Source organism: Cornus florida, unplaced genomic scaffold (genome assembly GCF_030987335.1).
Source record: "Cornus florida cultivar Cherokee Brave unplaced genomic scaffold, ASM3098733v1 CherokeeBrave_3.0.0_Hap2_Chr10, whole genome shotgun sequence".
In the NCBI taxonomy this organism is placed as follows: Eukaryota; Viridiplantae; Streptophyta; class Magnoliopsida; order Cornales; family Cornaceae; genus Cornus; species Cornus florida.
In genome coordinates, this window is record NW_026775580.1 from 94568533 (window position 1) to 94595560 (window position 27028).

The following is a 27028-nucleotide window of genomic DNA, read 5'->3' on the forward strand; positions in this document are numbered from 1 at the left end:
AAGCGATTTGGAGAGATAGCTATCTCTCCAAATTTTATTTTTTTTCCTCTCCACTAAAAAAATTATCCAAACAGGCTTCCCATTATATTTTCTTTCCAGATCATTCCATCTAAATGGACCTAAAGAATCCCTACTAAATTTATAATGCATGATGGCATTTAATAAAACGGACCTAAACAATCCCCACTAAATTTATAATGCATGATGGCATTTAATAAAACGGACCAAAAGAATCCCCACTAAATTTATAATGCATGATGGCATTTAATAAAATCTTCTTATACAACCCATCTTATTAAATTAAATCCAATCTTCAATTTAATTATTTTTGAGAAATTTAACTCTAAAATAGAGATTAATAGACTTCAAATAGAAATCTAGTTTATGACATCTTTTCATTCAAGTTCTTTACAATTTGAACTGCATTTTTATTTTATTTTTTGGCTAATAATAATAATAATGAACTCGAATTGTTTCTATTCTATTGTTGTGATTAGTTAGACTTCCAATAATGCCCTTTTTTATTCAGGCTCTTTATAATTTGAACTGCTTTTGTATATAATCTAAAGGGTATGAGTAAGTTTGGTTAGTCTAACAATTAAACTTTCGAAAATAACATTTTTAAATTTTAGTAGCATTTGTTCATATACATTTTCTTTGCCAATATGTTGGTGTGTAAATTATCAACAAGCTTGCACCTAACATATGTTTGTTGAGTTTTGTAACTCGAATTCGGTCTGTTTGCCGTGTTCCGAAGAAGATGGACCAATCCAAGCTATTTGAACCAATCTAACTGGGGTAAAGCTTGTGGTTAAAGAATTGCCCTAAGTGGATGAGGAGGCTAAAAATTTGAAAAGAAAGTTGTGGTGTAGTCAGGACAGACTCAAGAATTTGTGTGTGTGTGTCGTGTGTGTCACTGTGTGCGCGTGTTCGAAGTTCGAACTCAATTTTACTTTAGTCTTGGCGTCCTACAAGGTCCATCCATCCTTCTTCATGCAGGTAAATTTAATGCAGTGAAGCAAAAACTATAAACAAAATATTAGACAAATACCATATTTAATAGCAATATATTTCACAGAGAGCATTCATTAATTAAAAGCTATGACGGACCATTTATAAAGGAAATTTACATGAGGTCATTTTGGATCGCACCACATTCACGCCATTAAGGCATTAATAGCAACAATTGTTTTGGATCTTATTTTGTACACAAGGCCTGAAGTATTATCAGTACAACATAATTCTACTCCTTATAGAGGACATCCATACTGCAGAAGATGGAACTTCAATCTTTCAGAGAAAAAGGCGACCAATTCTTCACAAACATTTATGCTGATACACAATGGGGTACGATGCACAAGTTGCAATACCTGCATCCAAGTATTAAGATTAGTTCAAAATTTTTAATGGATGCTTTCAATTAAATAAAAAATTCAAATGTCACCGTGGCGGTGGCATTCATAACCTATAAAAAAAAAAAAATTCTACTACTAGAAACCAGGGGAAAAAAGGGATTAAAAAAAACAGGCTTGGACCATCCAAGCATGAGAATTGGTTTAAACAGGAAGCAGGAAACTTACCGCACATGTTCTTCCACATCTCCATTTTAAAGTAGCCATTCTCACCCCATTCTGCTCCCCATGAGTTCTTAATGAGCCAATATGGGACACCATTTTCAACTCCATACCCAACTGCAACAACAGCATGGTTCACATCCTGCCAAATAAAGTTGGTGAATTTTAGAACAACTTTGGCATCATAAATCCCCAAACAACATGCATGCACATCAACAAAGCTTAATATGCATACTTTGACATAAAACAAATAAGATCACACAGGAAATAAAAACAGTTGGAAGATGACGAGGTTTGGCTTCAACCTAATTTCATACACACATCCTTGGTGTGAGATTTTATGACTCTGGTATTGAATTCTTGACCCTTAAAATTTATGATTTGGTAAACATAGTAATCTGACAAAGTTTAAAAAGAAAATCCTGCTTTCCTCAAGTTATAAAAAGAGAGAGAGAGTAAGAACTCACCATGGGAGTGCTGCCACATGTGTCACTTGTGAAAACTCCTTCCTTGTAAAATCGAAAACTTTTCACCACCTGAAATGCCACACTCACTGGCCGAACAGTTCCTACTGCATGCTTTAGTTCAGCTTCAGCACCCTGCAATTGATGTTTGAAAGTTAGCAAACCACAAAGAAGCTCTCACCTTGTGCATACAATTTGAAGGCATAGCATCCCATTGATTCCTATTATCTAAATCTAATTAAACCTGCACTCATCCACCATTTGGTCAAGGTAGCAAATTAAGATAACCTAAGAACGAGTCGGATATAGTGAATGTTATCAAATTAGATAAGTTTGGGAATGAGTAAATACTGGCTCACACAGGATACTGGAGGTGTAGAAGGATTAGACCACAACCACACATTAGTCTGTAGTTGGGTCCATTTAGTTCCATGACAATATTTCAGAAAAAGCAAGGCTATCCTATGGTAGCTAACTTAATCCCTCTCAGTCTCTGTCTTCCAGCTCAAATTCAACAGAAATGTTCGATTAATTGATATAAACACCTGTAAACGTATAAATTTATTATTTCGTAAAGTCAAAAAAGATTTGTCCATAAATCTTACCAGGGTAATGTTAACAGAATCATAGACCTGGACACCAACATTTTCTGATGAGAATTTGCATACTCCATCTTTTCCAGTGTAAGGATATGCTTCTTCGGTGTCAAGGCCGCCATTGTATTTGATGTACTCAAAGGCTTGAGATGGCAATCCACCATTGCAACCAAAGTTATTGAAAGGCTGTGCACAGTCCACAAGCTGCTGCTCGGATAGAGAGATTGCCTTCCCAAATGCCTGTGCATAAGCTGCCTCCAGAGATCCAGTGGTGCTGTAAAACAGAAATATTTAGGTTAGAAGCATGATAGCTGTTATGATTGAGCGATTTCAATGCACCAGACATTGAATATTTTGATCTTAACTCAAGCAAACCTGAATGTCCAGCAAGATCCGCAATGGCCTTGATCTTTGACAGGGCTGACAATGCCCACTTCTCTCCAGTCTTTCTATAATAGAGCACAGAAACAAACATGAGATTATACTTGTTGCAAAATTGTTCATGTAAAAAGACCCTTCATTTAATTTGCATCAATAGATATATCAAATTTTAAATTTTTTTATTTTCTTATTAATATTGTATCCATTAATCCTTTTAACAGCAGGCCTCTCAAAGCACTATGGAGGACATGGTGGAAGAAATAATTAGAAGTACCTTGTCAAGGTGACTGAGTTTCCAATTGACAAAGGTGTACACACATCATTGCGCAGAGAAAGTGAAGTTATTTCAGTAGTCTAAGTTATTCTCTCTGTGAAATAATGTGTGTGCCCTGCATAAACTACGGCAGACTATTACTAAGAACTTAAACAAACTTTTACTTGGGAACTAGAAATGATTGCAAATCAAACAAGAAGTTTTGCGTGTAAAACTGATAATTGTTTCTGGATTATTGTGTTGGTTGTAAAATTAGATGCAATGTATTTTAAGATACGTTCATATTGAAAACACCAAGCGCAGCAATTAAGAATTCAAGAACTCGTCACTAGAAACATACCGTTTCTGGAAGAACAGATTCAGTGAGCATGTGGTTGCCCTTCAAGGTGGCAGAGCAGTTTTGAGCAGCTCCCAACCTGTGTTTACTGAACTCTTCCCATGTCCAATCAGCAAATTCTGCAAAGATAATAATAATAACAATACTAATCAGCAAATGAAGCAGTGGAAGACAGCTTAAAATAATAATTGGTTTGTTACATAGTGTTAATCTCATCTCATTGTGGGGTTAAACCTATTTGTACAAGTCCTATATTATGTATACATAATTCTCAAATAAGTTAACTGAAGTTTGGAGACCAAATGACCTATTTTTCCTTTTATGATATTTATTCTTACTAAAGCAGAAAATGATTCCTCAATACAAATTAAAATGAAATCCTGAGAGCCCAAACACAACAGCGCAATTATCGGAGGTGTACTTTATCACTGAGCTAATAGCATTTATCAACGAAGTTTTATGGATTGAGCTCACTCAACCATCAAGTGGAGAAAAAAGTATACTATAAACACAATAGCAACGCAACAACATCTCAACAATAACAATAGCAGTTGGTGGTTGGGTTTAAATTCAATAAGAATGATCTGAATTTGCTGATGCACATAACGACTCTGGTTTAAACAGTCCATTCATGGTTGTCAAAAAAAATTTAACTTCAAAAAGAAGTTCTAAAGTCAAATTGATGGAACCACTTATTTTGGAAAAAAAAAAAAAACCAATTAAAATGAACTATCGATGTATGTGAATTGTGGAGTCAAAGGATTTACCACCATCGTGTATTAATCCAATCCTTCACAATTTCATTCTTTCACTCCCCCAATTAAGTACTTGATTAGGATTTCAATGTCCAAATCTTATCTTTTTGTTCCAAAATCACCACTAGGTCAAGACACAATTTCGGTAGCTATTATTGTTAATTGTTCAAAATTTTATAGCATCAGATAGATAGTACCATATATATCCTACCCTGCCAAGGTATGAAGCTGAAATAGGTCAAAGCACATAACTTTAACTAAAAAAAAGCTGAAGCAAACCATAAATTGATTAAAAACAGCTTTCCTATCATATACTACACAGTACTACTGTATGTATATGTCTGTGTATATATAGCAATAGAAATAAAAAAGGAAATGGAAATAGGCTTACTATTAACAGCAAGAGTGTAAGAAAGGCCCTTCTTGTTATGCGATCTAATCATTTTCAAGTTTTCCGAGAAGATCGAGAATCGGAGTTTGATCTCCTCCGCCGTCTCATACTTCTTCTCATACCTGAAAAACAATTACAAATAAGTGAATATATGAATACATAAATGTATATACATATATGAATCTGTACGAGCTTGGGAGGGAGGAAGCAAATGAAACCTGTGAGCGAAGCGGGCAAAGGAGAGGGCGTGGCGGGTTTGACCGACGATTTGGAGAACGGAGGTCTCCAACTCACCAAGACCGTCTGATACAACCAATTTGATGGGGTTCTCCTCATCGAAGGTTGCATGTGCACAGCCGATCACAAGGACTAGGAGCAGCGAAACCACGGAGAAGCGACCCATCTCTGATTCTCTCTCTCTCTCTCTCTCTCTCTCTCTCTCTCCAAAATTTTTGGACTGATGATAACTAATAAAAGAAGATGGAGTGCTCGTATCGGGTTTTTATTGGATAATAGTGGATGCTATTTAAGCGTTATTCAAGCTGTCGCAAAGATTCTTTTGATTTTTGATTTTTGATTTTTGATTTTTAGTTATTTGGGGACTTTTCAATTTGTGTCCCCAATCAACCTAATGGTGTGGTTGAATCTGGACCGTCTGTACATACCACGGTGGGTCCTACCCGGATTGGTAAACCAGTGGACATGATTCATTTGGAGATGGGCTAAGCCAATATGAGACAATTTGTGTTTGGTTAGTTTGACGTACGCAAAGTAAATAATTGCATGAATGACGCATAGGATGACGTAGGATTTTACTTGCTTGTGAGTTTCAAATACTAACCACAAATTTATTGGGTAAACGATAGGATGATCCCTATAACTAACAAAAATGATAAGCATTTATTGGATAATATAGATAATATATTTAGATAATATCCAATATTGGAGTTTTGACATTTTCTAATATTTAGATAAATACTATCTGACCGAGGTTTTTTTTTTTTTTTTTTTTAGTTTTTTTCCCTATTTTGGACATTCTAGACATACACATACGTAATTGAATATGCGACCTAATGAAAATATACAGTATATTTTGTTCTTAACATTTTTTTTTAAGAAAACTACATATCGGTAAATTTAGTGGCCTTAAATAACAAAATAGTCTAATTTTAAACTTCACTTTTCAATTTGATTAAATTAAACAAAATAATTACAAATACATTAACAATTATTGTTAAGGTTCAAAATACCCTTCAAACTCTTATTCAAAAATACTAAAATATCCTTCTAATTATATAATAATAATGATACTTGGTCTAATATTTTGGAGCCGGTTTTGGTCCGATTCTTACTTGGCATGGACACATCATCGCTCTTACCATTTTTTTTTTCTTTCCAAAATGACGTTTTTCTCGCTGTTCAATTAAATTGCATTCCATTCCCTCTATATTCTTCTTCTTGTGTCCCTCTCTATCTTCATCATCTCTCTCTATCCCCTCTCGATCTAGGTTTCTTTCTTTACTTGATTGTTGTTAAAGCGTCTTTCTTGCTTTAGAACAAGAAAATATTATTCTACCAATAAATGGAGATTAAAAATTATATGTATAAACATGTAAATAGTACATATACATAGGGAGAAAATATTAAAATAATTTTGGATTTATAAAATACTCTTTAATAGTTTGTCATGCTTGTTGTAATGGATTTGATTTTCTTCAGTCACGCTCCTTCCAAACACAGGATCTACGTCAAGATTCCATAGTTATTTATTGATTTTTGGTACTTTTAAATTATATAACTCTAAGGATATTTTGATATTTTAGAATAATAGTTTGGAGGGTGTTTTGGAGTTTAATAATTATTGTTGATGTATTTGTAATTATTTTGTTTAATTCAATCAAATTGAAAAATCAACTTTAAAATTAGACTACTTTGTTATTTAAAGCTATTAAGTCTACCTATATATAGTTTTATCTTTTTTTAATTGGTGAGACTACTTTTATTTAAGTGGTATATTTCTATTGATTGGCTAGTCCACCTAATATTTACTTCCAACGGAGATATCATATTATCAGTACCAAGAGTCCCTAAATTTTATGACTTAAGTCAATAATTTTTCAAGACTGTCGATCAATTTTACAACCAGTGAATTACGTAAAATTTATCTAATTCTTAGTGATGTATGTATTTGATATGTTTTATGTTAATTTGCTAAACTCCACCTCCCACAGAGAAGGGAGATTCATGGTTGACAAAATAAATATGCGTCATTTGCTATCATATATAGAGAGAGAAGCTTATAACAGATGTCTGTTATATATATATATATATATATATATATATATATATAAATGACAGGATAATATTTAAATATACTCATGTTTTACAGTTGTGTATGTAAGATTTACAATTTCATTCTTATAAACAATTTCATTCTTATAACAATTTCGTCATATACTTTATTAATTACATCAAGTACGGTCTAAGAATGTTAAATTTTCTAGTATTTTTTCATATAAGTTAATTTAAAGAACGTATAAATTCTTATCATCAATCAATATTTCTAAACTTGGACATTTTTGTACAGAATCGGATGAAGATTCTATTTCCCTTATGATGGCGCGCAAATGGAATAACGTGAGGTGTAAGAATCTGAAGACTTGCACCATATTCGAATGGTGCAGAGCTCCACATAAATATCAAGGTCGATCATCGAAATTAATATAAGAGAAACAAATTGAGTTATCTAAAATATCTTTTTTAGTAACAAATAAATTAAATTAATAAAATGACATATTTTTATAATTTTTTTAAAAATAAATAGTGACAGTGGCAGTGGTAAATGGTGGTAGCGGTGATGGCGAACTGGCGATGGTAGAAGGAGACAGCGGCGGTATTGTTGGAAAGCAGCAGTGGTGCGCGGCTGAAAGGCGGTGGCAATAGTGTGGTGGTGGTGGAAGGCAGTGGAGGTGGTAGAAGACAATAGTGGTTGTAGTGGTGGAAGGCGGTGGCGCTAAAGGTGGTGGGAAGGTGATGGTGATGGTGGTGGTGGAAAGCGGTGGCAGTGGTGGAAAGTCATGGTGAGGCAGTGATGATAGTAAAAGGCAGTGGCGGTGGTGGTTGTGGTGAAAGGTGGTAGTGGTGATGGTTGTAGCAAAGGAAGGGCATGTCGGTTGTGAAAGGAGGTGGTAGTAGCGGTGGAAAGCGGTGGGCGATGGTGAAAGTCGGTGACGATGGTGGTGGTGGAAGGCGATGGTAATGGTGGTAGAATAAAATAGCTATTTTATAGATTTAGTTGTGAAATGAATTTTTATTCCAATAAAATAGTCATTCCTACTTTAAATTGCATATCAAATGAAAGAATGGTTGAAATGGACATTCTATTTCATTCCTGCATATCAAACGTAACATTAGTGTCAGAAAGAATTTTTTGTAATAATAATAAATACATAAAAACATAATTTTTTCTATTTTCATAAATATCTTAATTATGATACCATTGTTGAATAGCTAGGTATTGTAAGATATTTTCTTATATTTGTGGCTTACATGATTTGGACACGTGATTTATTTCTATTATTTGGTGATTAAATAAAATAGATATCAAATTAATATTATATTATTTGGTCAACTTATAAATTACCTTTTTGGTAATTAATTATTGGGGAAGTGTTTCCTATTTGTTCCTTACTTTGATGGAAAGTGAAATTAAGGTTACTAAAAAGAAAACTAATCATCTCTGCGCCTTTATAAAAGTGCATATTCCTATAATGTTTATATGTGCAAAAGGGCAAGAGAGATAAATCGATTTTTACACTTTGACTATTGCAGTTTATCATCTTTCGCAAAAAGGATCGATTAAGGTATTTATATCTAAATATAATTATTTATACATTACAAATATGGAAGAATATTGAAGTTCTAAGATTTGAAATTTATGTTTAATTATGATGAATAATTTACACAAATAAATTATAATTTACAGATATGACCGATGTAGGGCTATATTATTATTGAGAAAAGAACAAAAGATATTATCATTGAGAAACCAATAGAAGGCAATGTTGCCTAGACAAATCAAGTGAGGGCAATCATTTTCACGTTACCATCCATCCACTGTAATACATATGCTAACATGGAGAACCATAATTGGGCAATTGACGCTCCATTAAAATATCTCTGAAATGAAAAACTTTAAAATAAGTGGGTCCCATGAGAGAGAGAGTTTTTTGTATTGTATATAAGATTCCATCAACAATTTCTTCCCCGTCTTTGTAAGTTTTTGTCAAATACAATTAAAACTCTAAGTATACTAGTTTCCTTTGATGAACCAAAAGTCCAAAACAGACAACTTGAAATAGTGGCCCATTGGAAGCTTGAGACCATCCACTTGTATTAATTACTTATCACTCGTTTCTATTCTCATATTCTTATTCATGTATGTGCATGTGCATAATATATATACATATACATATGAGCACTTTTTGTGTGTGACTGTTGAAAAGTCAAAAACTATTGTGTTGAATATTTGGATCATTGCCTTGAGATGAGCTTCTTGCATTACTTGATCTAATCTTTAGCCCCGTGGTCCCCCATCATACGCTGTGTGTGAGATGTACTAGTGGTTGGTTGCAGGAGTTATTTTAGAGAAGGAAATTAGGACTCCATTATTCACCACACGCACAAGTCCAGCTTTCTCATGCCAGTAAACTCTAGCTCATTTAAAATATTAATACGGACATGTTGGGAATCATTTCTTGTATTAGGATCGTAAATGAATCGAGTTGAGCTAAGCTTGAGTTTATTGAGGCTCGACTCGTTCATTTGTGAGCTCGGCTCAGTTTGGAATCGGCCTATCATTATTTTAAAAAAGTTTGGTACTAAAGAGAGATACTATCATACTAAACATAAGATAATCGATCATATTGAACGAAAAGACTGTGATTTCGAGTTTCAAATTTGCAGCTTAGATATTTAGCTGGATCACTCTTGAATAAACGAGGCCCAATAATATCTTGAGTAAGTGACTAAACACAGTTCAGGCCCAGAGCTCAACTAAATAAGTCCACATATTGTTAAGCTTTAGTGACAAACCCAGTTCAGTATGCCAAAAATTCCCAACTGTATACACAATATGCAAATATATCTTTGGTGTTCAAAAAATCTTTATTTTTTTTAAATTGAACAAATAAGGACAATTCTTTAATTTAAAGACTAAAATATCTAAAATACCATTAAGACAAAATAAAAATAAAAAGCACTGATTTCAAATTTTTGGGATTTTTATAAACAAAAAATTTGGGTTTTGGAGTATTTTAGGATTTGTACAATTTTTTGTAATTTTGGGGTTCTTATAAAAAAAATTGAAAATTGAAATACCTAAAATGGGTATTTTAGTTTTTTTTTTTTTATATATAAAAAAAATGTCAAATTTGACTAATACATAGGTTTTTTTTTTTTTTTTTGCACTTTACCGTAAAACATACAGCACATGCATTCCAATCCAGTGTAAAAATAGAGGTGGCAATAAATATCCAGCATCTATAATTGATTAACCCCTGCCTCTCCAAAACTTTCTTTACTTCATTACTTGGTTTATGTTTACGTTTGTTACAAATTACCATTTCTATTTCAATAAAAAATAGAAGTTGGATATGTTTTGACTAAAATTATTAATGCTGAAAGCAATGGATTTAAATTTGGGTTTGTTCAAGAGAATGCCTTCAAATAAATTTACATTTCACTAATGAATAGTTTTACCCTACTCATTTCTTACGTATTTCAATAAAAAAATAACACATCAATTTTAATAATAAAATCGACAAAATTATAAAATAAAAAAAAAAGAAAAAAAAAAAAGAAAGACAGATCGTTTTAATTGGGTAATCACCCTTTCTCCCACACCGACACCCTCCTCTCTCCACTGTTCTTCTTCTTCACCATTTTTTCCTCTTTTTCCTCTCTATTTCATCAATTCCTAAACTCACACCCTCCTCTCTCCACTGCTCTTCTTATTCACCATTTCTCTTTTATTTCTCTTAAATTTAAGGCTAATTAATCCATACAAATATATTTTAACTCAAGATAAAATGCACTAAAATAAATATATTTTTATTTATTTGACTCTTATACACAATTTTCCAAAGTCAACATTTAAAATAGAACGGATATAGTAATTAATTGATGACACCAGTGACATGGTATTACTAACACACTAAAAGTCTTTCTACTCAGCTACTCCATATTTGTGTTTACTGAAACCCAAGATCTAGCTATAGACTTGATTAGTAATTGAGTCGCGAAGTCGGTCAACTCAAATTGAATTTTCATACTTAGAATTGTTACTTCCTCGTCAAGCGAGCCTCCTCTGCCAGAATATATATATATATACCATAAGTCGACTATTGAACGTGTTTGTATGGGAACACAGTGATGGTATAACGTTCCGTGTGTACATGCATAGTAGATTTTGTGGCCAAATTTATTTCACACATATGCATTGTTCAGGCCGGTCGGTGATGATAGAGAGAGATCACCACACCTTGATTTTCTGACGTATAGATACGGCAAGCAATGAATGTTCAACCATTGATGTAGCAGAGTCTTTGGTAGTTCAATTGACGTAATATAATTCATATATGACAACTCCCTCTTTTTTTTTTTTTTTTCCCAATGTATGATGGATCAATTCATATATTTATACAACTTTGTCAGCCCCAACAAGTGGCTGAGTTGGTAATTAAATTGGTGAAGAAAATGACACTCAGAAACGTAAAGTCCAAATCTTTCATACGTGTGATTTACAATTCATTTCATGTAAAATTACATACTCGTTTGAAAATGGATGTCTATAATAATATATACATATATATATATATGTATGTATGTATTCAAAGAGGTCAGGGTCAGTAATCTGATATGACTTTTCTGTATTACCTTTTCTGGTACAAAAACAAGGTTAAGATAACACTCCATCTAAGTATTGGCTAAACCCTTGAAAACCTAACATTTCGGTTTCAAAAACTTTGATTTTTTTCAGTTGTTTGGTAAAAATCCATTAAGAAGGTGAGGTAGTTGTTAATTGTTTCATTTGTTCATCCCAATTTTTTGACCTTTCAAAACAAACTGCTACATTAATAATAATAATATAGTGATAATTTTGAGCTATTGCTTACGAAGGTGTCTGAGGAGTCCACGGAAGTGGGTTCTGCTTTATCATTTAATTAAAGTGGTTGGTGAAAATGAAGCTTGCAAGCTGCCTTCAATTGCTTCCCCGTAAGCAGAAAAAAGCATGCTAACTTTTAATTATAGTCTTAAAATCTAATTTTATGGTTAATATAATCCTTACACTGTTTTAAGAAATTGATATTATTTAAATTAATAATTAATTATTTTTTTTGATAAATAAATTAATAATTAATTATAATTGAGGTAAAATGACAATAGTAGTTAATTTCATAAGAGAAAATAAATCAATTTTATTTGATACAACTTTTTAAGATTTGGTTGATTAATTGTGAATGGAAGAATATTATTTTCATCGGAATCATACATGAATTTTTTTTTTTTTTGAAAGATAAGAAATTAAGGAAGAATATAAAAAGAAAAATTTTATTTATTTTTTATTTTTTTTTTGCTAATCTTATTTTTCCCAATCAATTAAATATGTCTTCATATTCTGTCCAAAAATAAATAAAAATTCTTATTATATACTCTTCCTTAATTTTTATCTTTTTAAAAAAAAAAATCATATATGATTTCGATGAAAGAGACATATTCACGGTTAATCAACCAAACTTAAAAAGCTATGTCAAACAAAACTGGTTTTTTTATTTTTTCTTTTATGAAACTATCTATTATAGTAATTTTACTTCAATTGTAATTAATTACTAATTCAAATAATATCACTTCCCTAAAAGAGTGTAAGAATTATATTAGCCATATGATTAGATCATACGATTATAATTGAAAGTAAGCATGCTTTTTCCTGCTCACCCGAGAGTAATTGAACACTACTGCGAGTATATATATATATCTATATCTATACTATTATTAAATGTGCAAAGAGTTTCAGTGTTTCAATTTTTCAGTATTTCAGTATTTATTTATTATTTATTAATTGATATAAAAAGAATATTTATTTTTTATGGATAATTATCACAATATAATTGGCCGGTCCAGTTATGATTATGTCATTACAAGGAGAGGATACATGTTATCATCCTATTAATCCAATAAGCCTACAAATAGAGGCATGGAAAAAGGAGGAACGGGTACAGATATTGAGAATTTTAGAATTCAAAATTCCAGAGTAAAATGCAGAAATTCTGCCAAAGAGTTTTAGTGTTTATTTATTTATATAAAAAATATTTATTAATTGATATAAAAAAATGTTTTTATCTATACAATTATTAAATGTGCATAGAGTTTCAGTACTTAAGTATTTGTTTATTTATATAAAAAGTATTTATTAATTGATGATATGAAAAGAGTTTTTATAAAAATAAAAATAAAAAAACTCTATAAAACTAAAATCTAACTAATAAAATTTAAATTAATCTATTTATCTATTTATTATTATGAATTTTTTAATAAAAGAAAATCTAATTAGACAAAAAATATTAAAATAAAAAATATTTATTAATTGATATTAAAAAATAAAATAATTTTTCTAAAATTCTTTCACAAATTAGCTTTTATTATGAGTTTACTAATAAAATTAAATCTAATTAGACACTGATATATTTAAAGAAAATAAAACAATTTCTATAAAACTCAATCACAAATTAACTATTTTATTTTCAATAAAACTCTATCAAACTAGACAAACATATATTTAAAGAGTTTTTATAAAAGCCTAACACAAATTACCTATTTATCTATTTATTATGAGTTTTTTAATAAAAGAAAATATAATTAGACAAGTATTATTAATATAAAAAATATATTTATTAATTAATATAAAAAGAGGTTTTAAAAGAGTTTCTATAAAACTCTAAAACAAATTACCTATTTATCTATTTATTATGAGTTTTTTAATAAATAAAAAAGAATTATTAAAATAAAATAATTATTCTAAAACTCTTCCATAAATTAGTTTTTATTATGAGTTTCTTAATAAAAATAAATCTAATTAGGCAATGATATATTTAAAGAAAATAAAATAATTTCTATAAAACTCTATCATAAATTACCTATTTTATTTTTAATAAAACTCTATCGCACTAGGCAAAGATATATTTAAAGAATTTTTATAAAACTCTAACACAAATTACATATTTATCTATTTAATATAAAAAATTATTTATGAATTGATATAAAAAGAGGTTTTAAAATAATTTCTATAAAACTCTAACACAAATTACGTATTTATTTATTTATTATTGAAACAACCCGGTTCTTCCTGAATAATTACCAGTTTACCATTTTTGCCTTAAGTGCTCGTTTTTCTTCGTCATGCCGTTTCTCCTTCGTCCGGACTCCGAATCATGCGATTCTTGAGTCCATCTTGATTAGTTTTTCGTTATCTTTCCAGCAGTGTGCTCGGTGGCACCCGAATCTACAGTTTTTAGAAATGACTATTTTGCCCCTGGGGGCTTATTTGTCATATTTTCGATCTTTTGCTTCCGCATCAGTTCTTATTGAGTTCCACGACCTCATGGAAGGTCACTTTGACTTCTTAGAGTCTTGTTTTCTGCTTTCGCTTCCGCATTCGAATCCGTTATCGGATCATCCTTACGGTTTATCACAGGACACGCTGGCCTAAAAACCAAGGTCGTCACAGGTGGTATCAGAGCATCCGGGTTCGAATACCTTGGACGACGGGTTTTAAGTGCATATCATGCTCATGTTGTTTTGCTTTGATTTGTCATTTGTATCTTGATAACATGTCTTGTATGATAACATGTTCACATGTTCAGATGTTTTGAGACATCTATCATTGGTTGAGCATGCTTTTGTGTATATATGCTTCCTGATAATATGTTCTGTGTCATTATCATGTTCTGGTGTGATAACATGTCTACGTGCTTCTTGATAACATGTTTGATTTGATAACATGCCTATTTACTTATGTGGCAACTTGTTTACTACTTATGTGAGTAGATAGTTATGCTATGTTGCATGCTACTTGTTTACTTTATGTCAGGTTTTTGCATTGTCTCTTAGGATTTGTCGTATCCCTTGGATGCGTTCTTGTTTCACGAGTTTCTTCCTTGGATAGGAGAAATTCATTCTGTGAGGACCCATGTAGGGAACCTTCTTATCTGTTCTGTTGGTTGATACGAGTGAGGCTCATGTGAGCGTAGACGACTGCGATTCATTTCCTTTTCCTTGTCTGGTGGAGTAAGACGTGGGCCAGGGAGGCACCATTTCATTTCCTTTTCCATCGTGGCTTTTAGATCTAAGGCCTTAAGCATAATGGTGCCAGTATCATTGTTGTCAGAGTTTTGGGATTAGCTACCCCAACTCTCGCAGATGACTGGTTCCCGCGGTGCTTCTGGTAATGATCATTTTTGACATTGATGTCATCCGTATCAGTAGGTTTCTCAGAGTTGACCTGGTTGGGGCATGTTATGAACTAGTGCCTTATACCGTCATGCTACCTTGCTGACGAGTAAGTGTGGGCGGGTTCTGGTTACTGTTCGTACTGCCTTGTCACTCTCTTCTTTCACTGTGTTCGACGCTTTGTTTTCTTGGGATTCTCTCGGTGGTTGACGTTGAGTAAACGTGCCAGTTCTTATGAGGTGTTGTCTCAGTTCATGGTTTCGCGTTCCTTCAGTTGATCTTTAGACTTCAGGATTTGTCCTTCAGTGCGTTGTGAGTTATCCTTTGATTTGACCTTTTGTTCGGTCATTATTCTGTTCTCTCTGGTATGTTCCTAATTTCGGGGACGAAATTCCTTTAAGGAGGGTAGGTTGTAACGACCCGGTTCTTCCTGGATAATTACCAGTTTACCCTTTTTGCCTTAAGTGCTCGTTTTTCTTTGTCATGCCGTTTCTCCTTCATCCGGACTCCGAATCATGCGATTCTTGAGTCCATCTTGATTAGTTTTTCGTTGTCTTTCCAGTGGTGTGCTCGGTGGCACCCGAATCTACAGTTTTTAGAAATAACTATTTTGCCCCTGGAGGCTTATTTGTCATATTTTCGATTTTTTGTTTCCGCATCAGTTCTTGTTGAGTTCCACGACCTCATGAAAGGTCACTTTGACTTCTTAGAGTCTTGTTTTCTGTTTTCGCTTCCGCATTCAGATCCATTATCGGATCATCCTTACGGTTTATCACAGGATACGCTGGCCTAAAAACCAGGGTCGTCACAATTATGATTTTTTAATAAAATTTAAATTAACCTGTTCATCTATTTATTATTATGAATTTTTTAATAATAAAAAAATCTAATTAGAAATAATTAGTAATATAAAAATATTTATTCGTTGATATATAAAATAAAATAATTTTTCTAAAACTCTACCACAAATTAACTTTTATTGTGAATTTCTTAATAAAATTAAATCTAAGTAGACAAGGATATATTTAAAGAAAATAAAATAATTTTTATAAAACTCTATCACAAATTACCTATTTTATTTTTAATAAAACTCTATCACAATAGACAAAGATATGCTTAAAAAGTTTCTATAAAGCTCTAACACATATTGCTTATTTATCTTTTTATTATGAGTTTTTTTAGCATAAATGAAAATCTAATTAGACAAGTATTGTTAATATAAAAAATTATTAATGAATTGATATAAAAGAGAGGTTTTAAAAGAATTTCTATAAAACTCTAATACAGATTACCTATTTATCTATTTATTATGATTTTTTTAATAAAAGAAAATTTATTTATCTATTTATTATGAGTTTTTTTAATAAAAAATATTTATTAATTGATACGGATATAATTCAATGATATGTTATTTTTGTTAAAAATTCGACACTAAATATAAATGTATATGTATCATTTCTCATTTTATCAATGAAAATAGATTAGGAAGATGATGAAATAAATTTTGTCATACTAACAGTTTTTATAAAAATAGTTTCTATAAAATTCTAAAAATTACCTAATTAAATATTTATTAATTAATTAAAAAGAATAGTTAATTTTTATGGATAATTATCACAATACAACCAGCCCGGCCCAGTTATGATTATGTCATTATCAGGAGAAGACACGTATCATCATCCTATTAATCCAAGAAGCGTATAAATAGATCGAGACATGAAAGAAGGAGGAATGGGTACAGAAACTAAGAATTCTATAGTAAAATACAAAAACTCTGCCAAAGAGTTTTAGAAAAAATATTTATTAATTGATATAAAAATATTTTCTATCTATACAATTATTAAATGTACAAAGAGTTTCTGTATTTTTTTATTTATATATATAAATATTTATTAATTGATGATACAAAAAGGGTTTTTATTTTTAAAAAAAAACACTCTAAAATCTAACTAAAAAACTTAAATTAACCTATTTATCTGTTTATTATTATGAATTTTTTAATAAAAGAAAATATAATTAGACAAGAATTATTAATATAAAAATATTTATTATTTTATATATAAAATAAAATAAATTTTCTACAACTCTACCACAAATTAGCTTTTATTAGGAGTTTCTTAATAAAATTAAAACTAATTAGACAAGGATATATTTAAAGAAAATAAAATAATTTCTATAAAACTCTATCACAAATTACCTATTTTATTTTCAATAAAACTCTATCACACTAGATAATGATATATTTAAAGAGTTTCTATAAAACTCAAACACAAATTACTTATTTATCTATTTATTATGAGTTTTTTAATAAAATGAAATCTAATTAGATAACTATTATTAATATAAAAAATTATTTATGAATTGATATAAAAAGATATTTTAAAAGAGTTTCTATAAAACGCTAACACAAATTACCTATATATCTATTTATTATGAGTTTTTTTAATAAAAGGAAATATATTTATTATGAGTTTTTTAATAAAAAATTATTTATTAATTGATACAGATATAATTCGATATTTTATTTAATAAATTGTTGAAAAATTCGAAAAAAAAAAATGAAAAAGAAAATTTTCAAATATAGATACATTAGGATATAATATGTTCTTTTTGTTAAAAATTGGCACTAAATATGAATGTATATGCATCATTTATGATGAAATATATTATCGTATTAATAGTTTATTTAAAAATAGTTTCTATAGAACTTTAAAAATTATCTAATAAAATCAATCACAATAAAATATTTATTAATTGATATAAAAAGAATAGTTATTTTTATGGATAATTATTACAATATAATTGGCCTGGCCCAATTATAATTATGTCATTATCAGGAAGACAAATGTCATCATCATATTAATCCAGGACGCCTATAAATAGAGGCGTGGAGGAAGGAGTACATAAATTGAGAATTCTAGAAATCCAGAATTCCAGAGTAAAATACAGAAGCTCTGTAAAATAGTTTCAGTATTTATTTATTTATATATATATAAATTGATATAAAAAGAGTTTTTATCAATAAAAATATTAAATGTTCCAAGAGTTTTAGCATTTATTTATTTATATATATATATATAAATATTTATTAATTGATATGAAAAGTGTTTTTATATATATATAAAAACTATATAAAACTCTAAAATCAAACTAATAAAATTTAAATTAACCTATTTATGTATTTATTATTATGAATTTTTTAATAAAAGAAAATCTCTAGCTTTTTCTTGATTCGAGTTTTATTATGAGCTTATTATTAAAAAGAAATCTAATTAGACAAGGATATATGTAAAGAAAATAAAATAATTTTTATAAAATTCTATCACAAATTACCTATTTTATTTTTTATCGTATAATAAGTTTATATATATATATATATATATATATATATATCAATTTATTCAGGGAAAAAAAAAATTTGGTTCAATTTCAATCTAATGTATGATTAGTACAATTGAATTTCTATTTTAAAATTCAATTAAAAATTAATAGGATTGAATTTCTATTGTAAATTTAAAATTATACTAAATTATAAATTACCTAATAAAATTTCAATTACAAATTACCTAATAAAATTCAAATCTATATTATTATTATATATATATATATATATATATATATATATGTGTGTGTGACACCCCCAACATTTTTCACGCATAAGTTGATCAGGCTTATACACGAAAAACGAGGGATATCAAAAACAATTGGCAATATACAAGCATGGAATACAAAATGATAATAATAAAAGAATTTAGACAAGAAAGGAACACTAAATAATAAAACATCCATCCATCCTTTATTTAATACAGTACTCCGTCACAACTTGGAAATCCTATGTCAAGGATCCCTAAATATAAATCCTGAGAGTTCAACGTTAAAAGTAAATAAAAACTGAAACTGAAGTAATACATAAAACTTCTACCCTGAACTGGATCGTAAGAGTAGATGAATTCGGATGGTGGTCCCACACTGCTAGCCTCAACCTTGGAACGGGTACTGACCGTATCCTGAAATAACAACAATGGTGGGTCAACCCCACGAGCAAGTCCTCTCTGCTATGACCCAAATCAGATAATCAAATAAATTAATCATTTATATCCGGATGAGTACTATATCTGTATACATCCTAATGGAACTATCCAATGTATAACATGACCTCAACCAGAATAGACGGTGATCACTTAGACTCACACTAGGTGGTTAAGTGTCGCCTTTCCCTACCTGGGAAATCAGCTATTATACATGGTGCACGGTACTGACAACACAGACAGTAAAGACTACACAGTAGTAACGCATCTCAATGTACTAATGAGTTACTGAGCATAACAATTAGGCAACACATGCCAATAATAATACTAAATATACTGAGTATGTCAATTAGGCAACACATGCCAATAATATGAATAAATATACTGAGTATATCAATTAGGCAACACATGCCAATAATATTAAACCACATACCCCGACAGCCACACATCTGTCTATAGCAACGAATGCATAAGGTATAAATGAGTCTAAACTTATTAGTCAGCTCACATGGTTCTATATGGAAACACATCCATATAATATAAATGCGACATAATAAACAGTCCATTTATTCCCTGAAATGCACATAGCATAATAATCATGGTTTATATATGATTAACAGTATAAATATTCCATAATATATAATGGATCATTTATATGAATAAAACCAAGCACTAATTAATTTAACATTAATGGTTATTACAGTTTAATAAAATAATAATACCATTAATAATCGTTAAATTAATTACATACGTTTACTAGCGATTCGCACTTTAACTGATACAATTAATATTTAGAAATATTAATCGAACAATTATAATAGTTAGCGGGAAATAAAAATAATAATATAATGTCCCGTTAATTCCAAAAATGCCAACCCGAGGCCCCAAAATGTATAGTGAAGGTCCTGGAAATGACAAAACAGTTCCTAGGGGTATTCTGGACTTTTCCAGCAGCTGCAGAGGCCCTTCATGCGCCCCCATGCGCCTCCCAGAGCTCCCCACACGCGTTGCCAAGCTTTCCCACGCGCGCACGCGCTCACACGCGCCGCCACGCGCGCGCACGCAATCTCACGCGCTCACTAAGCCCACCTGATGACGTGGCTTGTCCTGGTTCGTTGGCTGCATCATCCTGCTATGGGCGCACTACACTGAATCATCTCACCCTATTTTCACTCAATCCAACGCTCACAGATCCGGGTGTACCGCGGTAACATGGACCGCGGTGCACCGGATCAATCACCCCTTTTAATGGCCCAGATGCGCGCGCATACCCTCCTATGGTGTGCCGCATCACACCGGATCACTCCGGTCATCTCCCCCATTGCGGGCGACCGGAAAACTTGCCGGAGGGTCGCCGGAAATTGCAGAAAATGCCCGAAAACTTCTAGAAAATTCTAAAAAAACCCCAAATGCCATAATACTTATTTTTTTTAACTATATTTTAATTACATAGGCCATAAAATAATTATCTACCACCTTTAATAATTAAAATTTTCTTTCTTTAATAAACTAAAAATTAATTTAATAAATTTCCTAGCATGATCTCTATGCTTTATAATTATTTAAATAAGCTAAACAATTAATTTATGAATTCAAAGGGAAAAAGTAGATAATAACTTGCCTTTAGGATTTAAAATAAATCCGCCGGTTGCGCGTAATCGGGTAAAATCGCCTACATCGGTACAGGCTCCTTTCTTTCTCTCTCTTCCTTTCCACACTTATACAATGGCTTACTGTTAATTTACTTTTCCTAGCATGCGTGAGCTCCCTCAGTTGTAAGATAACTAATATATATATACAAACTTATATTATATATATAATACATATATCAAATTACATTTAACTCTCACACATTCCTCACATTCCTACCTATAAGGCTTAATGGTCATGCCTTCTAAGTCCACCCAAATAACCCAAATGTCTACTATAGGAATTAAATCCCAATCCAAATGTCAATGTTTTTATCATGACATTTAATTAATAATAATATAATTACATTATTATCTTATTATCATTATTATTATTTTATTAATCTTATTATTATTATTATTATATTATAATTTAATACAACATAATCCATACAATATAACTACTAACATTAGAATATGTAGAGCACATACTAAACATATTATATTAGGCACATTATAATATTATTTTATTATTTATTAATCTTACTTTATATCATTATAAAACACAATTAAGTTGAATATAAAAACTAACCTTATAATATATAGAGCACATAATAAATACAATTAATTTAATAATAGATGAATAAACCTACACATTTTTAATATAACATTAATTTAAATAACCACTTCACAAATACGGGGTATTACAATATATATATATATATATATATATATATATATATATATATATAATTTTTTAAATATTACCTAATAAAATTCAACTTGCAAATTACTTAGTAAAATTCAAATTATCTAAAAGAATTTGTTACTTTGCAAAACTCAAATATTTTCAGTATTAAAATAAAAAAATTATTAATTAATAAAAAAAATAAAATTTAAATATTTCAGTATTAATATAAAAACCTAAAAGAATTTATTACTTTACAAAACTCAAACAATACCACCAATTTCAAAATAGTTCAGTATTTATTTATTAATATAAAAAAATTATTAATTAATATAAAAAGAGTTGCAAAAAATTACAATTTTTTGTAAAGTTTATTTTTACAAGTTTCAAATCAACAATTAGCAAAAAAAAAAAAATGAAAACAAAAATTATATAAGTTACAAAATATTTACCACGTGCATCGCACGTGCCTTTTCCTAGTATATATATATATGTATATATATACTTGGCAAAAGTGCAAAATATCCCCCCTGAGGTTTACTCCATCGAGCAAAATACCCCCTTGAAATAAAAAAGTGAGCAACTCAGTCATAGTACTTCTGAAATGGAGCATATTGCCCCTCTGCAGACGCCAGATTCTTGTAGTGAGCAAGTGATGCACGTGATTGATTACTTTATTAGAATGCCAAAACTGCCCTCTATGATGACCATTATGCCCTTCAATGTTGTTTATAAAATGTTTGGCCTCTCCCCCATACCAAACCCATTTCAGCTCCATTTCTTCCTTCTGCTCTCTCTCTACCCTCGTTCTCTCAGGTCAGTATGTTTATTTGTATTGCTATATATATATATATATATATATATATGTAAATATTAGTATATAGTATTTTATATAGTGTATGACATGTGCATGCTATAGAGATGTGTAAAGACAAAAAATAGTTGATATTGTCTAAACATTTCAACAAAACCCAAAAAATAGGAAACACCAAAAAACAAAAGCTGTTTCCTGCAATCTGTTGTTGTTTAAAGGCAGTTTACCTCTTTCATTTCCTTTTCTTACACCAAAAAACAAAATATGTTGCAATCAGTTGTTGTCCAAAATGATGGGTCCAGTGTATTGGGCCTGCAATAAAGAATAATATTATATATAAAAAAACTATTATTCAAGTGACAACATAATTAAAATGCTCCATTTCAGAACTACTATGACTAATACACTATATTTTATAATTGGGGCCTCACAATCACTAGCCAATAATATTTTATACCTTGAGGATGAAGCCTGACTACTCCACAAAACATTCAAATCCACAGAAGAAGACTGAAATAAGCTATTCAACATATTTCCATACCTTGATGGTATGGAAATCACTTATAGTAGATAAAAAAATACAATGTCATTAGCATTTTGTTTAAATGACTCATAATTTAAGGATAAATACAATGACATTAGTATTAGCATTGTGCATACCTCTTGCAGTTGTCTTTCATTACTTCCACCTTTTATTCCTTTTTCCTCTTATATCACTGTTAACAACTCTTCCTCGTTTATAACCAACAACATTTCCTCTTGCAGCAGCACTGACAGTATCTCCTCCTACAGCACTGCCAACCGCCCTTCCTCTTACAGCACTGTCGCCTCTTCTTCTTGCAACACTTCCATCATTTCTTCCACTAGCAGCCCCAAGTTCAACTCTTTCTGTAATACCATTTGCAGTCCCATCAATGTCTGGCAATACACCTGGTATACCAGAAGTAGGAGGCAATCTAGGTCTACCTTATTTACCTTTTACTTAACCCCTATGTTTAGGTGTTACCCCAGTTGCTTTGCAAATACGAATGTTGTGCCTTGTTTCCCCACACTTGGTACATCTAATATGTTGCCCTTTTTTGCTAAGTACATTAGATTTACTAACCTCACTAACTGTCTTCTTCCTTACCTTTTTAGGTCCACCAGTTGTAGGATTAACAATGGGTGGGTGTATGGAATCAGTGCCAACTTCACGTTGTAAGTGTCTAAGAGGCATAGGAAATAAGATACGGCTATATGACCTCAAATAGGTCTCCCTATGATAACAGTTGTCAACAAATAGCTCAGGCAACCCCCTTTCTAAAATAATACATGCAATTGCATGGTATCCCATTTACATCCCATTCCCTACAACTACAAGTTCTATTTTTCAAATCCACACACTCATTCATCCCTTTGTAGTGAACCTCAAATATATAAGCACCTGATTTTTTTGTACTGCAATGTCTTGGGTCATCCATCATCTTCTCCAAAATTTCTATTATACTAAGGCACAACAAGCCACTCTTCGTCTGAATCCACTCCATTTTTTATTAGAAACGATGCATCACATAACAACGAATCCACTCCAACATTGTAATTAAAGGCTTATCCCTAGCATCACCAATGTTATCATTCCATGTTTCACAAATGTTGTTAACAAGCAAGTTATATTTGGAATTATCATTGAATTTTGACCTTGACCATAACCTAATAGGCACCTTTGCAAGCCATTCATACGCATCCTTATCAATCTTCTTTATGATTAGTATGTGATATTCAAATTCATCACTAGTTAGTGCCCTAGCTACATCCCACATCTCATTTCTCAACTTTACCCCTTAAACTTCTTCTTGAAATTATCATACATGTGCTTCACACAATATCTATGGTCAGTCCCATGCAAAGTATCTTCAAATATCTCTACTAAACCCTATGAAACAAACATTCAAATAAATAAGTGTTAAACAAACATTAAAGAAATATAAAATTGTTTTTAACTAACATTTAGTATGTGTATTATTTAAAATTTATACCTTTTGTCTATCGGATATAAATGTAAATCGCTGCAATGGACCCAATGCCCTCTCTAGCTGTTCCAGAAACCATTTCCAAGACTCTTTGGTTTCAGTTCTAACCACAACAATGGCAATAGGGAAAAGGCCATTGTCTCCATCCCTACCAATTGCACTTAATAATTGACCTTTGTAGGGACCCTTCAATAAATAAACATATGTTAAACCAACTTGAAGAATAAATATTAAAATTTTAATTACACTATAATAAATGAGAACTTTTATGCATAAAATAATAGTTTACCTTCAAGAAACAACCATCCACTCTAATGAATGGCCTGCACCCTCCCAAGAAGCCAGTTTTCATTGCTTCAAAGCATATGAATAACTCCTTAAATCTTGCAAGGTCATCAAGTGTAGGTCTGTTAACAGTGGTCATTGCAATGCTACCAAGGTTAGTGGTTTGTATCAAGTGACAGTAGTCTTTAACTCTTCTAAACTGCATCCCATGGTCCCCATGAATATGTGCAGCTGCCTTTCTCTTTGCCCTATACACCTTGTACTTGGAAACAATCACATTCAAGTCTCTTAATATTACTTTTTTCATTACACTAGTCTTCCATTTTGGTTCATCTCTCAAGGCCTCCATGTATGTGTTTACCAGGAAACCTGATAATGTTTGCCTATAAATTTTATTATAACTGCAGTTATGAATAGATCTGAATGTCTTGATTTGAAAACTGCCATCTAAAGAATTAATGGATCCATGAATTCTCCAGCCACACTCAGTAGCTCCTGTAGCAGTTACTTTATCCTTCTCATTCCTTACAAATCTGAAGTCATACTTCTCACTTACAGCATGAACCCTTAGTGCTTTCCTAAAGGCTACAGCATCTGTAAATTTTTTACCCACTTCAAAACCATTAACCACACCATTAGCCCTTCTTGGAGCATGTATGTCATACTCCTCATCCTCAGATGAACTGTTTAAGCTTTGTAGATCATCACTTGGTGCAAAGGTTGAATCAATGTCAGAATAATTAAAGTATGCTACCTGTAGCTCAAACTACACCTCAGGATTACCATCATCATGAGCCTCAACAATTGCCACATCAGGATTAGCATCATCATGACCATCAGTATCCAAGTCACTACTGCCATATGCCACATCAGTCTCAATGTCACTATTGTCATTTTCCACATCAGTTTCAATCTCAGTATTATCATTTGCCACATCAATTCCAATCTCACTAATTCCATTTGCCACATCATGCTCCATCTCAGTATTATAATTTGCCACACACCATTAACCACTGGTAGGTTAACATTACCATTTGCAACCTCATATGTCCAATCTAAGATTTCCTCTTCCCACTCTGCATGATCCTCTTCCTTATTCACATTGTCCACATCTTCAATAAATGTCGTGTTGGGGGAAACTATCAATATTTTAATTAGACTGTATTGCCTATAACAGTTACTCATAGCCAATATATCTTCATCTCCAACTATCAGTCTTAGTCTTTCATCAGTGAGGACCATTGGATTCTTAAAATATACTTCACTATTTTTGTCAAATCCAAACTCCTTCAGTTTCTTAGTTATATTAAAATAACTCAAGTAGTCCAAATCTACACCCTCAACCAAAGTTATATTGCCACCTGTATATGTCTTAAGAGGTGTAGTCTCAAAATACCCTCCATAGTGCACTTACAATGTAACTAACCTGGCCATTATCTCTTGACCAGAAGTAATTTACAAGATTAAACAATAATATTATATTATTATACAATAAACAACAACATGCAAAGGAATAACAGTCTTGAAAAAAAAAAAAAAAAAAAAACCACATAGGGGATAACATTCAGAAAAGCACAACACATATACATATACAATAAGCATAAAAACACAAGAAAAAGACAGACACAGTGGGGTCAACATACTCTAATGAAGAAAAAATAATTTTTATGACCATACCAAACTCTTAAAAGCCAACACAACATGCAAAGGCAGTGTTTATGGGTACAGAAATTGACTAATGTATACAAAAAACACACTAGCGTCACAAGTTCTCAATTATTGTGGTCACAAAGCAAGAAAAAAATTTAATATTATTTCACAAACCCTAGAAATTAGAATCGAAGTTACTATGTTAAACCCTACCAACAATGTGATACCCCTCGGATCCGAGACACGGGTTGATCAGGCCCAGGCCCAAACCCGAGGGAATATCAAACAATTAAAGTATTTTAAAGCGAACACAAAATATAAAGATTTAAGAATTTAAATTACAAAGCTGAAAGAATTAAGAAATATAAAATCCTACAAATAAAACTGAATAATAAAACTCCAATTCTCCAAAACCTCCAAAAGTACAACTTGGGAATCCATCTTGTGGACCCCTAAATAAAATCCCAACTGAACTGAATAACTGAAAATAAACTAAACTAGAACATAGAGAGAAGTCCTACGTAAGCGGATGAATAAGAAACTGTCTTCGACAAACACGATCAAGCTCTAAGGCTGGAACCGGTCTGTACCTGAAAAGAATAAAAGAGTGGGTCAGGCTTACGAATAAGTTCTAATCTAACTGCAATC

The 27028-nt window shown here is 31.2% G+C and overlaps 1 protein-coding gene across 1 annotated transcript; it reads right to left on the bottom strand.

The window, feature by feature from the left end:
- Positions 1 to 1088: 1088 nt before the first annotated feature.
- On the bottom strand, positions 1089 to 5236 carry LOC132276015 (thiol protease aleurain-like). The gene is made up of 8 exons (XM_059777256.1): positions 4991 to 5236; positions 4773 to 4894; positions 3630 to 3745; positions 3010 to 3083; positions 2644 to 2908; positions 2042 to 2173; positions 1581 to 1716; positions 1089 to 1370 (listed from the first exon to the last, which is right to left on the bottom strand). Exons 1-8 carry the CDS (start codon positions 5173 to 5175, stop codon positions 1318 to 1320), a joined length of 1083 nt encoding a protein of 360 aa, XP_059633239.1. The 5' UTR covers positions 5176 to 5236; the 3' UTR covers positions 1089 to 1317.
- Between the last annotated feature and the right edge of the window lie 21792 nt (positions 5237 to 27028).

Coding starts and splice junctions, on each gene's coding strand:
- LOC132276015 (XM_059777256.1), bottom strand. CDS start 5,175: ATGGGTCGCTTCTCCGTGGTTTCGCTGCTCCTAGTCCTTGTGATCGGC. Junction 1,717..2,041: donor CATGTGGCAGCACTCCCATG/GTGAGTTCTTAC, acceptor TTTATTTGGCAG/GATGTGAACCATGCTGTTGT. Junction 1,371..1,580: donor GATGTGGAAGAACATGTGCG/GTAAGTTTCCTG, acceptor ACTTGGATGCAG/GTATTGCAACTTGTGCATCG.